Below are 15627 nucleotides of genomic sequence, written 5' to 3' on the forward strand. Positions count from 1 at the left end.
ATACTCATCAGGAAGTCCAGTATGACCAGATCTATGAAGTCCACCAGTCGTGTGCCTTGGTCGTACGGCGAGGTCTTCTTCACCGTCGAACAGTAGTCAGGTTCTGTCTTCCACCTGAAACGGACACACGTTCAAGTCCTCTAAGACAAAAGTCAGCAGGACGACCCGCTGATTTATCAGCTTTGAAATTAGTTACCCAGCAAAGAGGATTATACAAAGACCTCTGTGCCTGAATGCACTAACTTTGCCAGCTTGCTGCGGCTGTAGGAGCGCCTCCATGGGGATCTCCAGCTCCTGCGGGCCGCTAGGGTGGGATCTGGCAGCATGACAGCCAAGGAGGCCTCCAGGCCCCGAGGTCGGCCACACACTGCATGCTCTGTTGAGCAGTAGTAGGAACACTGGCCGTAGAAGCACACATTCCCCACTAGGGGGCGCCAGAGGAGCACAGAGAAGGACAACAACAAAAAAAGAGGCATGTGAATGAAGGGAGAGAAAAAAAATTGGCATCAAAGAGGTTTTATGAGAAGAATATTCATAGATTCATAATCAGTTGACATGCAATGGCATTGAAAGCAGGGCAAATGAATAAATTAGGAGTGTGTTGCCGGTACCAGGGGAGTTGAAGAAGGTTCGGGCCAGCCTGCGGTCAGTCGTGACGTGTTTGATCTCCTTGACCACATCCACCAGCCTCCCAACCACAGGGGGGATTCTCCTGTAACCCAAAATCCTGCAGAGAGAGTCAGAGACAGTATGAGACTAAGACAGAGTCATTCAGATATAAAAGAGTAGGACAGAGAGGGAGAAGAAAACCAAATCTAATACAATGTTACATAACACATATTCATTATGTGGCCATTTTTAGCCACAATGCCACTCGTGGTGCTCGCTGTGCTGTGCTGTAGTTTTCTTGGATAAAAAAAAAAATGGACCTGTCCAGGTGAAAAGCTGCGATCTCTGCATTGTGTCTCTCAAAGTCAGAGAAGTAGTAGAGGTTGTAGTCGGTCTCTTCATCTCTCTGCTGCCTGTCAGAGAAGAGCAAAGTTACAAATACATTCTTTCACATCAGATGTACACCATAGAAAGTCTATTTCGTTCAACTAAAGGTGGCACTAATCTACCTCTAATCTACATCTGGGGGTTTACTTTTCCTCGTAGTATTTATGTAAACAACACATTTCTCAGCTGTCTGAAGACTTAAAAATCCCACTCTGTGATCCAATCACTGTGTTTTGTTTTTCCGTGTGCAACCTACTTCATAGGTTTGAACATGGCTTGGCCATAGTTGGGAAACGACATCACCAGCTTCAGTTGCGTCCCCCCCGACTTCTGCACTGAAAAACAGTACCCAGAATGTTACCATAGCAACAAAGCACAAAGCGTGCAGCAGCATGCTGCAGAACAAACACCATTAATGTGGCACTCAAACACACACGCACAATGTAACAGCGTCATCACCAAGAATTTGCACAGTTTGTGCACAGACAGCACTATTTGTATTGCTCTCATGCTGTGTACACACGTGGCTTATGCTATATTTGGAGGGTATTATTTGAGTAAATATCAGCCTTCACTGGATAACATAGCACTATTATTGGCTACAATATGCTAGAGGAATTATTCTTCACATTACGCTGTGCAATGTAGTTTTATTATCATTTTATCTAGCTGTGCATACTGTCTTTTTTTTTTTTTTAAACGTCTTACTAAACATTTATATATCAGGAGTTAAGAAGATTAAGCCACAGCTCCTTAACAATCATCCTTTTTTCTGTGCATATGGTTACTTCTCTTCAGTCTTTTTTTTCTGAAAGGTTCATCTGCTCTTAAGAAATCTGACTAATGTAAACGTAAGTGACACTGAACTGAAGTTACAAAGGCACAAAGAATCTGAGAGTGCTTTCAAATTTGCATTTGGATTTTCCTGTTTATTTCACATATCTACACAGAGATATACTGCTGTTGAACTGTACTTTGTTATGAGAGGTGTTCCCAATATTTTGGCCCCTCCATTTGAGTTCATGTGGTTTACAGAATAAGTAACACCTCTCAGTAAAGCCAGTTACAGTTAAACATGCACACAAATCAAATCTATTTTAGAATAAATTAACACAGCTTTTAATCAGATTGGATAACTACAAACAGGAAAGGAGAATTTATTGTTGGGCTGTTGTGTTACACTCAAAAATGTACCTGTCAGTGGTTTTAATGTTATTATCCAGTAATGGTGACTTTTGGCCAAAGAGGCTGCGCAAAAGCAAAGCAACACAGTTTCATTTTATTATTCACTTGTAAATCAAACCTAACTGGAACCACTAAAGTTTTTTTTACTGCCATCCTCAAAGTCCTCCAAAACCTTACTGAGAGAAAATAGTGAATAACTTCAAATGCAAAGAAACCCGCATGATTGACTGACACCAAGAAGTTTGCTCTACCAGTGGCTCATGTATTCCTGCCCATAGTCTGCTGAGCCTCCGAGGGCCCTCAAAGCTTCACAGTTGCTTTCATTTCAGGAGAACTTCAAAGTGAATCCACATTTGAATGTCCAGCCCTGAACCTCAGGTGTCGCACAATCACAACATTTCTGCTCTTTATCCCCCCAAACCCAAATCAGAAGCTGCGTGTCCCACCTGCACTGACGATGCGGTGCGTGGCAAGCTGCTGAGTCAGAGCCTCCATGTTGGGGTCACGATGGGGGTAGAGCTGCCGGCGGTTGATGCCCAGGTGGAAGCGCAGCCACGGAGGGTGGCTGGTACTGCTGCTGTTCCACTGGATGTCCTCGTAGCCTTCCTGGCTAGCACTCACCCTGGAAACAGACTGCATTTGGTAAATAAACAGCACTTACATACCGCCTTTCTACCTTTAACAAGCAAACCATTTTACAATTAGCCTCCATTCACACACACAGAATCTCATGCAAGGCCCTGGCCTGCTGATTGGGAGCAACATGGGGTCTTGCAACAGCAACCAGGAAGAGCCAGTGATCAAACTACCAACCCTGAGAATATGGGCAACCCGCTCTCCCTACCTCTGAAAAGATTGAAACAGAAAGAGGTGACGGCGGAGATTTTTCCAGTCTATTGTAATGGACTGGGTAACATGTTGGTTTTGAAATGTTGGTTCAATTGAGTGCCATTGAACATGTTATAAGCATAAGAAGTTGTGAAGCCCGTCAGTCATTTTAGTCACCGGAGACACTGACCCACGTGAGATACTGTAGCGCGTAGGCAGAGAGTTCAGGGGGTGTTTTGTTGTTTTTCTTGCTAGAGTATCAAAGAGAGTTTTTGTCTGTAGCGAAAGCCACATGTGAGATGGGAGCTCCAATTGCAAAGGGAACATATTTGTTGTGTTGGCGTTATCTACAGCCCACAGTGGTCTGTGTATTGTTCACCAATAATTTGTTTTTAGCAAATTGGATAACTTTATGCAAAAAAACTGATTATTTTGTTTTGCACTGTTGACCTTTGACTGACAAAATCTAATTTGAAGAAATGTGTGAAATATGGGTTCCCACAACCCACCAAAGAATTTAAAACACAGTCCAATAAAGAATACTGTCAGTGTCATATTTTGCTTCAGCCTTGGCATGAAAAACCATGTGCCGGGTAGGTTTTAAAAAAAGTGGTTTAGTTTATGAAAAGATCTGAAATGAATAACATCTTTGATTAGAAAAAAAAACACCTCCTTGAATCTCAGAGCTTTCTAAGGGAGTATAACTACAATATAACTCCCCAGGATTCATGTGATTATTTACCTGATCTCATTACTGAGAAAACTGCATTCAAAAATTGCATAAAAAATATTGTGCAGAGTGAAAATAATTGGGAACAATTTTGATAACTTTATGAAGCTGCATATGAAGGGAAAAATCACTGATTCCTGTGTGTCAAATATAAGAATTTGCAGTTTTCTATATCAATAAATCAACCAAATGATAATATATTAATGTTAAAAATAGTTGTCAAATTAAACAGGACTTATTAAGTGCAGCCGCAATAAAAATTACATTGGGGAGGGGAATTTTAAATGATCCCCGTGGCCCGCTTGTATAGTTTTGTTGACACTTTTGAAGAAGCTGCACACACCTAAAAAGAAACCACAGAAACCTGAAGCAGCAACACTGTCATGAGTATTAACCATCCACGACAGCAGGAGACCGAGGCTGCTCCTCGGCTGATCCATCTGGTGAAAATCTTCTGATGTTTTTCAGAGGAATATGTAAGTCGAATATCACCAGAATTACACTTCAAGCTGTAAATTCTGTGTTAACTCACAGCTTTTATTTCTTTATATAGAATTGAACATGATCTGACATATGATGAAAGTAGTTAAATAAAGCAAAACTAAGTAGGTTTGGTGGAGACAAGTGGTTTTGAGGAAGTACTTTTTGATGCTGAAGGAGGCTCAAAGGAAAGATCTTACACAAACAGTCGCACGCACAGTCTTTTGTACATTAACTGCATACTGACCACATCATGGAGCTCTTCTCACTGGCCTTGAGCTTTGGTTTCACTTTCAGCAGCCAGTCGTCCTCAGGGACAGCAGGGCTGAGTGTGTTATACAGGGGATGGTCAAACAGCGCCTCCAGCTTTGACAAGTCAGACTTTAAAAGTTCAGCTCGGTTGGAGCCGAAACGACCCGCGATGGTTGCAATGTTGAGTGAGGCATTTTTCACTGACAGGCCTTTGTCAGAAAGTGTTTGCACATGACCTTTGGCGTCCTTTTTGGCATCTTTATTGGAAGAATGTCTTTGTGCGTTATCGGTTGGTGGCTCAGCTAGACCTCTGACCCCCGCGGAGATGGAGTTGGTGCGTGCCAGGTCTCGCAGGATGTGTGTCCTGGGTGTCTGCGGGGGGTCACAGGGCTGGTGGTAAATGGAAAGCGAGACAAGCGCCAGGAGGAGGTGGAGGAAAACAGTGATGAAGGCCAAGGACAGACAGATTGTCCTGGAGCGACGGCACATACGCCACATCATCCAACTGAAAAGACAGGGAGGGGGTCAGAGAAGCAAAAGCATGAAGGGAAGAAAAGGGAATGAAAAATGCGGTATGAAAGATTTGTACAAAATATGTTGGTTTAATGGTGTAAAACAAATGGAAAGTACCAGGATCAAACAAACCTTAGAGGACATATTGAAAAACATGGTCTTGGTAAAGAGGCTTTTTGAATAGAATCTGAGTCCGTACACTCCTACATGTTCCATTCCTCAGCTGACCTTGTTCTCCATTTACTTTAGTCAATGCACAAATCAGGTTAGATTTGGATAGAAAAGCAAAAAACACACACTGTCCTACCTTTTAAATGTTTCCTGACACCTCTCACTTGTTGTTGCTGTTTTTCCCAGTGGAATAAGAAGAGACTCTGTCTGTCCAGTGTCCAGTAAGCCTTCACCCAGTTGTTTGCACTTTCCTCCACATGCTACCCAGTTCAGGTGGGGAATGGTGCCAGGTTAAAGTGATCTGAACACAAATCAATGTGTTTACTTATCTCTTTTAAACTCTGCCCTTTTTCTTCATTCTGCATTTGTCTGGCTTTGTTTGGGTTCACTCTTGACTCTGACACTCCTACAAGAGTAAGGAAACACAATAAATGTGAATATGCATTACGTGTATGGCAAGGAAATCATTTAGTACACACAACTCCAGAAAGGTCACCACCCACCAAACCTGACCACCCAACAATCTGCACTCTACATCGAGTGTGGGAAGAAAAAGACAGCGATCCTCTCAGTACTGATCACAGCTTGAATTTGAAATCAGGATTTTAAAGATGCAGTTCAGAGTAAATCGATACGAAACCAGATTTTGTTTTCATGGAGAAAACTTAGCAATACTGCTGTACAATGACCTCCGTTCTTGATTTCAACACTTACCAGTATCACACCAGAGCATGTAATAAAGGATGCCGTTTAAGTGTCACGTTTTGCCTCGCCTCTGCATGACAAGTAGACGCATGTATAACTTACAAAATTGCAAAAGTCTTTGTAGGGTAATTTTGATGCCTAACCATATCCATGTGATGTTGTTTTTTTCAGGCCAAGGACCGACTGGTGTATTACACGCTTTTGGCGATATGGGTTTTGAGATTAGCTCTTTCCTCTGTAGGACATCACTTGAGTTGCCCCTCTGATAACAATGTAGAGATGAAGAATCAGGTAGACAATTATTGGTTGTCAAGTCTGTACACGTCTGTCCAAACCATACAGACACGCAAAAGTCTAATCAGAGCAGAGATGTCATACGATAGTACAATATTTCATCATGCGAGACTCTTTAATAACAGTATCAAAAGCGGATATTTGTGCCTCGGTTGCTGCATGGTGTGATTCAGAGATGTGGAGCCAGGATACCCAAATGCTTTTACCTTAAAAAAAAAATACTTTTAGACTATGAATAGAGGCACATAGCACTGACGAGCGTGTTGTTTGGAAATGTAAATATGCCATATACGGCTGCACAGTGATTTATCTTCAGTCGTCTAGAGATATCATGGAAGCGGGCTTCTCACCCAGGCGGTGGGCGAGACAGATGTTTCATATTCTGCGTGTGCATTGGCAGCGAGACTTTGATTCAGGCACCTCGGGCCTCATAGAGACCCGCAGGATCCGCTGTTCCTGTGAAGTATGCCATTTTAAAGTCTCTGTTGTATATGTGTGTGTTCACGCATAGCAATCCACGTGCCAAATGTGTCACACCCAACTGTGTAGTATTGATGATAAATGACAGAGTGACTCATCTGCTGTATATCCGATTATTTCACATTAGATTAAATAGATTTAGTTCCAATTTTATTCCTGTATTTTCATAGGTGGTATTATTTATTCATATTCATGTATTATTCATTTGCACTCATTAAACATTGACATTGGGATAACAACATGAGCTAAATGCAAATTAAGAAAAAAAATGCACATTGTAAAAAGCACAATGGGATTGAATGTTGCTGAAGGCTGCAGGGCCAAAATTATATTTTTGCATGTGTGAAGAACACATTTTCTTAAAGAATGAGTCTCTTTTAATGAGAGACACTCAGTCTATGTCTCTGAAAAATAGGCTCGGCACTATTTCGGCTGCCAGATCACAGAATGAGTCAAAGGGAGAAAAAAAATGGCATTAATAAGTGAAGGTGAAAGTTTATTTCTGGTTTTCAAAGAATGTTTTTGCAGTTAGATGGGCAACAACTGGGTTTGAATTTGGGCAATAAATTACAGATGAATGACAGATTGAAGACACAAGGCATGATGGCTGAGATGCTAACACCAGTAGTTACTGTTACCATGCTTACTTTAGCTAATTAGTATAAAAAAACAAATGTAGCTAAAGCTGATGGGGAAGTCTCGTGGGTTTTGCAGGTATTTATTTATTTTTTAACATGATGATAGCACGATGAAAATCAGTGTAATTAACATGCATCCAGAAAAAAATGGAGTCAGGCTTTTGGGTTGTCAGCGTAAATTAAACTCCCGGACTAGTCGCTCACAGCTTCGGTTTTCTTTGCTCTGAATCCAGTCTGGGAACTCGGCTCGTATTAGCGTTTGCACAGCCACTCTGAACGGCGGACCAACCAGCAACAAGTGTCGGTGGTTAAACGCGTTTGTCGCGCCCCTTCTTCGCTGTCACGAGACCCATATTAATGCAGTGGATTTGGGTCTGGTTTGCACCAGGCTTCACCAAACAGCCCCAGTACCAAGTGTACAAGTGCTCCAGCAGCTGTAAGCAACAGATCATGTGTGTTGTCTATGCAAGCCTGTGTGTGTCTGTGTTCAGCTCTGCCTCACTGATCTGAGAACCCACCAGCAGCTCCTTTCTTTCTCCTGTCTTTGTGTATTTATATTATAGATTCATAAATCCCCGGGATATGAAGATACATATTTTTTTACTCAAGTTAAAACTTTCTGAACACACGCAGACACAGTCTAAAATTCAGCTCGTGCTGTATGCAAACGCACAGTTAAGATTCTTCACCAAATTTCAGGGCAATCCAGCCAACAGTTGTTGAGATATTTCAGTCTGGATCCTTCACCATCACCAGAGCTGTGCATGTGCTGGCATGGCTAAAAAGAGTAACTTTATTGTTGTCACAGTCACCAAAGTAAGATGTTGAGCATTCACAATCCACTTCATGGCTCCGTGGCAGACCAGTCGAGTGCCAGAGACTCTTCTGTTAAAAAGATGTCCTTCATTGAGTGTTATGATGATGAGGGTGTTCAGAACCAGGCAGCCATATACTGTAAACATGTTATAAACTGTCCAATACGGTTTGGTTGAAGTGAATTACATTTGCCTGTGAATGCATTTTTAAATAAAGCCAAAAGCTGTAATTAAATTGTCTGTGGCTGTTTTCACTGCAGTATTTTAGTCCTTGTTGTTTGGGGAACAGATTACACGTCACTTGTTTTAGCCTGGAAGAGTGGTAGAGACAGGCTGGCTCACACACTTGTAAGAAAAAGCCTCTCTAAAGGAGCAGAGAAAGAGTTCAGCAATTAAATGACTCTAAAATACACAGAACAAAGTGAAGAAAACACGAAGCGAATGCAGAGCCAAGAAGTCACAGCCTGTGAAAACATCTCAAGTCTGGTATGAACCCTTAAACCTCAACCTATGTTGGCCATTTTATAAAACACGCTCACTGATACTTAACTATTCATAATAAGAGTATATCAGTCAGAGGGACCAAATTAGTTACTTTAGTGCTTTAATTACACTTTGCTGCTGATATTTGTGCTTTGAGTAGGATTTTTCATGCGGTACTTTAAGTTGCAAAGGAGTAATTTTTACATTACCGTATTGGTACTATTCAAGTAAAGAAGATGTTTATATTTCCTCCACCACTGCTTTGTTCTGCGTGTCTCCATATAGTGCATACTAAGTGCCGGTATCAGTACTGCCTGACATTTGCACAGGTAGTGTTTGAAAACACAAAGTGGCAGTTCTGACCTCTTTAATCTGACACTCCTATAACCGTTAACAATTTATTTGACATCGTAGGCCTGACTTGCTCCTCGGTATGTGTTGTAAAATTAATATTCTGTCTTCAGAGTTGACAGTTCAGCATTTTGATGCTTTCTCCCCTCTAATTACACACAATGTTGAACTCTTTCATCACTCCGAAAGTGAGAGGCTCCTGCTGGGACATAATGTTGTAATACAAAATGTGTCCACGTTCGCACACAAACTACAAACTACACCGGTGAGCCAGGAAACTGTAATAAAAGATGATAGTGATGATGAACCAGCTGCTTCTCATTCCCAGGACGTCAAATAGTTTGCTAAGCTGTTTTGTCCAATATGGTGGTGTCAAAGAGACAAGCACACTGGAGTCGGCACTGTGACGACCAGGGTCGAAGACCAAGGTCAAGTGATGAAGTGGATAAAGAGTGATAAAGTCTGCACAAGGAGGAGGTTGGGGATGGTTGGATGGAAGAAACACAGGACATGCTTTTCACCCAAGAGACCACTGTTCAACTTCAGAGAGCAAAAGTCCGCATTAATTTATTCAAGCAACGTACGTAAAATAACATGAGGTATATAAGTCAAATTTAAGCCAAACCATGAGCTTTTCCAAACCAAACCCTAACCAAGTAGTTTTAGGTATATGTGGCTTTGTCACATTGAGTTTTGGGGGATTACCAACACTATGATCTCCTTCTAAGCCTAAGCACATTGTTTTCATGCAAACCTGAGGTACCTTGTGTGTATCTCCGAGACGACGGCGGGCTGAGAAATAACGGCAGTATTTGACACGCTGGAATGAGAACAGAATGCAATAAATTTGAAATGCCGCTCATGAAAGCCATGGATGATTAATATAAAAGCAAAAAAAAAAAAAGCTAAGAGGAGCTGAGAGGAGGGTTGTTTTTTTTCGGATGTTGCTATGACTCGAATTATACAGCTCATGGAACTGTGGCTTGTTTAAATTAAACTTCCTGCGGATCCTTGTCCTCCTGCTTATTGAACTGTGGTACCATCCTTGTTCAGCCTTGCAGCTTGTAAAACTGTTTTATATTTCATATGATTTTCAAGGAGGCCAGCACCATCTAAAATTAAAGTGCACATCGTATTTCTTGACTCAGGAGCCCGAAACCACTATCAAGTTGTGATTTGTAGTTTCTTCACTTACTTACTTTGCTGAAAAAAATTGCAAAACCTTCTCAAGGAAATGGGAGAAAACAATGATAAGAAATGCAAGCAGCGTCACAGCTGTCAGTTTCACGTCTCGCCCTCTGATATTTTGTTTTTCTGACTTCAGCTAAGCCTTCTGGGCCTTTTTACTTTTCGCTGGGTGACTCTTTTTTTTTTCTCTGTCGCTCACTGATGTATTATAAACAAGCCGTTTTAGATTTGATCTGCACATCCACTCACCCGTGTTGTATCCCCTCTATCGCTTCCCTCTTATTTCAATTCTCCGACCTCCTCCATTTTCCCAAAACTCATGGTTCCCCTTTTATTTCTGCTTGGAGATGAGCTGATGAAATGCACAGCCACTGCGAGTGATGGTCAAAGTGGGAGCTGCCTCACGCACACACTTGCAGAAAGACACACACACACACTCATATTAATATTAAATTGTGTTTCTCATTTCTCAATAAGAAAGAAAAGCCCACTGGCAATGTTGAGATGAAAGATTCATCCCCCCCGCTCTCTACTTCTGTCCTCTGTCGCTGTCCGTCTCTTACTTTTAGCCGCCTGGCGTGTTCTTCTCTCACTCCTCCACCCTCTAACTCTCTGTGTCTTTGAACAAATGTTGAAATCTGCAAATTTTCACTCATTAAACTCTCAAATATCCATATTTTCTCGATCACTTATTTTCCCGTGTCAACTATTGAATTCTGTGAGTTGTCAGTCACTTTATTTTCAGCCTCCAAAGGATTCCTTTTGCTTTTTTTACCTCGTCTGACATCACACACACACACACACACACACACACACACACACACACACACACACACACACACACACACACACACACACACACACACACACACACACACAGAGAGAAGCTCTAAACTTCCACTCATCATCACAGGTGGGAAGGAGGTTGCTAAGATACAGCACAGAGCCTTTCCATCACAGCGATGCTTCGAATGAGGACACAGTGATGGCACAAAACGGTTTAAGGTTCAACATCAACAGTTTCAGAATTAATTGTCAGTAGTTCCATGTCAATAAAAGCCAACTTTCCACCTGCTGCTGCAGTAACCAGATATATGAAATCTTTGACAACATACATCACCACTTCTGTACGACATTTATGGTAAAACCTAAAAAAAAACTAACAGTCTAAGACTTTTCTCCACAAACTTTAGTCAGTTATGTTGTGAAATCAATTGATTTATTTGTTATGCATTTTCTCTTTTGTAAGAGCCAGAAAATAATAAATTTGAACGGCATTGGGTCTATAAAAAAATACGCTGAATGCCTTTAGAGATCCATTATGTGTGCTATCTAGAACAACTTTAAATATTAAAATGAAAACTGCACTGCCGGTTCCAAAATTCAAAAGAGAAAATACATGACATCTGTGTCCTCGGGGAAGCTAATGCACCGCCAGCTGCAGCAACTATGACTTGTTTGCAACAAATACAAATAGAAGAAGACAAGAAGAACCTGACGCTGCAATGTTTTCAGCAAATTGGCAACACACATACAAAGATCATCCAGATTCTCCATGAGGTCTGTGTTTGGTGTCTTTCAGATCATTGTTTTAAGACTTTTTTCACACCTGAAAGGGTTCCCTCCGTTGTAAACATTTGATCTGGTTAGTTTTGTTTCACATTGCAATTTAGCAAGTGCACCAAAGAACTTTGCATGACATATCTGCATCCTGTTGTCATCACCTACGAGAGCTGCATCTACCTCTTGTGATTGATTGGTTTGCAGACGGGTGTGCGTCTGATGTCAGTGTGTTGTCAATTTGTCCAGCAGTTTTTCCTGTTTGAATGAAGTCAAATTAATGAACAGATTAATTTCAATGCCACTGTACCATTATTATTATTATGGAATTGCTACCAGCACTTAATTTACTATCAGAAAATAAGATATACATTTCTGGATTTCTATGTGTGTTTTCAAGTTGACATTTGATTTATTTTTCCGATCAAATTATTAAATATTTTGCGTCCTCCACATGCTCTACTTGTTTTGACTTATTTTCCAGAACTTTTTCTTCTTCTGTTGTCTAATGGGTGACGGTAGCCTATCTCAACTTCCTGTAATTGGTCCAAAAGTCCGGACCATGGTTCAGTTAGATCCAGATTGAGACCACCCGTTTCTTGTTGATCAAAATGTAGGATCTTTGGTCCGGACCGCGGTCTAAAGCACCTTTCACACATGCTGATTTGGTTCAGACCAAACTGAAAAATTTGAAGGTCCAGATCATTCTCCCAAATAACTTCATGAGGAGAAAAGGTTGCCAAAAATGTTCAAAGAATGCACATTTCAAACGAAAACAGTCATAGCTAAACAAACAGAAAAGAGTACCATCTACAGAAACTCAGGTGTGCTCGACTTAACTGAACCCGGGAAATCTCTAAAGTTGGCCCTTAGAAACTGCAATAAACAAGCAATTTTGTAAAAGAGACAAGAGACTGTTAACATCAGCAGTAAAAAAAAAACCAGTATGCAGATCATGTGTGCGCTATTATGGAGATGTGTGAATGACATTTAACGTTTTCCCCAGATAAATGTAACTTCAGTAAAAGCTCCAAACCTCTTGCAGGATAATTAGCCTTCTTCCGCTGCTCTGGGGAAAGCTTTTCAGTGTTGAAACTGAGCAAACCGAGTCTTTAGTGTGACTCCACGGCTGTCTTGATGAATATTTAACAACGTCGAGGAGACACAAGGACAGAGAGGAGATATATAAAGAGTGTCTGGGGTCAATAATGAATGAGGTGCATCACAGGGTGGCACCGTGTTTACGGGCACAAGACCCATCGGATTAATCCGAGCAACTGTTTCAATAATTGCAGGCTCTTCCACATGAAATAGGCCAAGCCGGTAAATCCAGGTGAAAGCTATCAGTGTATTATGATGCCATCAATCCAAGCAAATCCAGATGTAGTCCTCTCAAATCCAGCTCGTGCCATTAAGTTTAGATGTTTATCCTTTTGTTGTTGGAGAAATGAAAAAGAAGGATTCTTCAGTCAGTGACAGTCAAACAGGGACTGTTTCTCCACATTCAAATCCTGAGAACGGATTTGTTTTGTCCTTTCCTTCCAAAACTTATTTTAAAATGAATCATGTCCGCTGCGTTAACTCACACCACATGTTTTCGGCGGCGGGTGAGCTAGATGAAGCGATACAAACAGTTGTAGCAACGCTGGAAAATATCAAGGAATTGAAGCAAGAGCATGAACAGTGTCCAATGATTTATAAATATGCAATGAAATATGATTAAACTGAACAAGTTAAAAACTTAAGAGGTGCGACACGACAACTTTTGCAACAATATTTCAAACTTAGCAACTCTTTAGCATAATTTTACTTAACTTTTATTAAGCTTGTATATTGAACGTGGTTTCTTTTAGCCGACAGAAGAAAATGTTAAGATTTCTGGCATTTCAGCAAAATACTTCATCATTAGGTGTATTTTGTAAAGAAAATAGAGGAAAAATAATATAAATATTAGAAGATATGTTCTATTGGATTTTATCCTATAAAATTGGTTCCCAAATCAAATAGATCCTCTAGTTGAGATTTTCTCTTGGAAACCTGACATTTTTTTTGACAAGTGATAGTAAACGGACTTTGAGGTGGGAGGACACTCTGGACAAAGCCTCTCCAGAGACATCAGAGACAGCAAAAGGACACACAGAACATTATAATCATGTGTTCTTTCATTTCTAATCTTGATGTTCCAGTTAGTTACTCAACCAACAGGGGACACACAAGACAGAAGAAATGAATTATTTCCTGCGTACGGTGAGAATATTAGATTTGACTTTGTTAATCCCACAGTGGGGAAATTTACTAATATTGTCACAAGTTAGAAATACAGCAGTGAACGAAAGGTAAGTGGTGCGAGGACGTGTTGGCAGCGGTTGTTGTATTTGTGAGGCCGGAGGGCAGACTGACCTGATGTGGGGTCATGTTGTTTTGGGTACACAAACACAAGCTGCCAGATTCTGCAAATTTGGCAATAACGGCCGCCACCCTGCCTCCACCGACGGGTCACAGTGCTGTCTGCTCTCTGCTCTCTGCATGGGACGCTTTCTTACGAGAGGTCCTTCTCTGAGGCAGACACGTGTCACACGGTTCCTTTTCAGCTTCTAAAAACTCACATTAAAGTCTTAACACACCATCTCTGCACATTTATATATATATATATATATATATATGGATTATATATATATATATGGATTATATGAACTGCAGCATCCCTCACTGAAAGCAAAGAGCAGAACAATCCGAGCGTGGGTTTCAAAAAGGAACTCTTAAAGGACTTTTAAGCAAAAACTGACAGTTTCCGAAAGTCTTTAAATGTATCAAGTGCCTATGGAGGAGAAATAACATTGAAAAAGGGAAGAAGCATCTTTCCAACTCACCCGCAGTGTCTCAGAGACAGGCTGTCATATTCAGTCTTCATCATCCAGTCTGACGAGTCCTGAACACTCCATCATTCACTTTTTTATTTCCTTGTGATCAGAAACCTTTGTCGGGTATTTTTTTTTAAAGCATCTTTGTTTGTCTCCTCCTCTGTGGATTTTCTGTTCCAAAACAGTGTGCAAAAGGCTTCTGACATGTCATTCTGTGTGAAGCATATACTTTTTTTTTTTTTTATATAACCAGTCATTCCAATTAAATTGTTATGGATACATGAGTCATTTAACTCTTAGCAATGCTGCTGCAGTCTCCACTGTCTCTGTAGTGGCATGATTGTTTTCCAGGACAAATCACAACCCTTCAACCCGTTATCACACTAATGCTCGTCATAAACTCATCAGCCCACGATGCTATACCATGTCTGGGTTCTGTTTTTGCCTCACAGAGCCTGAAAATTAAGGTACCATCGGTTTAGGCAGCAAAAAGCCAGCGTTAGATTTAGGAAAAGATCATAGTTTGGGTTAAAATAAGTATTTTTATGCTTTCTCAAACTTGAAAACATACCTCCAGGTGAAAGTCCTGTGTTTGTCTGTCCAACTGACCCTGCTCACCCATACATGGATCAAAAAGTTCACAGACTGCCTCTGTTGCACGGCAACGGTGCACAGCACCATGACGTGCAAGCAGCAGGAAGAAGCTATAACCCCAATGAGTAAGTGTTACATATTTTGTCTCTTGATCGTCAACAGTTCCTGAGTTACACACATTTTTGTCAGGAACTTCTGTGATTTCGATGGTCTTGACCAAAGGGCGTTCGTCGAATGTTGTGTCAGAGACCTTTAAAATCCACCCTTACTTTTCATGTCCACACAGAGTATCCTCTAGAGGACCGTTGGGTGTATTACACATTTTACACAAAATAAGCTCTCCACTCACCACAGATCGCCTCTTCCTGGGCAGCTATGGTTTGTTTCCCCCCACTGGGTTCATAAATATGACCTAAAACAGTCTGACATGTATTCGCTGTAACTCGAACACTTCAGTCACAAACAAACATTATGAAGAACAAAGGCAGAACATTTTTAGTTCC

The 15627-nt window shown here is 41.0% G+C and overlaps 1 protein-coding gene across 1 annotated transcript in view; it reads right to left on the reverse strand.

Moving 5' to 3' along the window:
- Positions 1-4972, reverse strand: part of LOC138615751 (extracellular serine/threonine protein kinase FAM20C-like) — a 32376-nt gene extending 27404 nt beyond the window's left edge. Inside the window, exons 1-8 of the mRNA XM_069689553.1 lie at positions 4673-4972; positions 4467-4600; positions 2628-2803; positions 1253-1331; positions 930-1022; positions 612-727; positions 244-424; positions 5-114 (exon numbers count right to left, since the gene is read on the reverse strand). Coding sequence (XP_069545654.1) covers positions 5-114; positions 244-424; positions 612-727; positions 930-1022; positions 1253-1331; positions 2628-2803; positions 4467-4600; positions 4673-4972 — 1189 coding nt within the window. The remainder of the gene's footprint in view (positions 1-4; positions 115-243; positions 425-611; positions 728-929; positions 1023-1252; positions 1332-2627; positions 2804-4466; positions 4601-4672) is intronic.
- Positions 4973-15627: the final 10655 nt, after the last annotated feature.

The sequence above is a fragment of the Brachyistius frenatus genome, unplaced genomic scaffold (assembly GCF_029030835.1).
Source record: "Brachyistius frenatus isolate BFR_SWC_R1_liver_20210118 unplaced genomic scaffold, ASM2903083v1 Contig_7, whole genome shotgun sequence".
NCBI classification, from domain to species: Eukaryota; Metazoa; Chordata; class Actinopteri; family Embiotocidae; genus Brachyistius; species Brachyistius frenatus.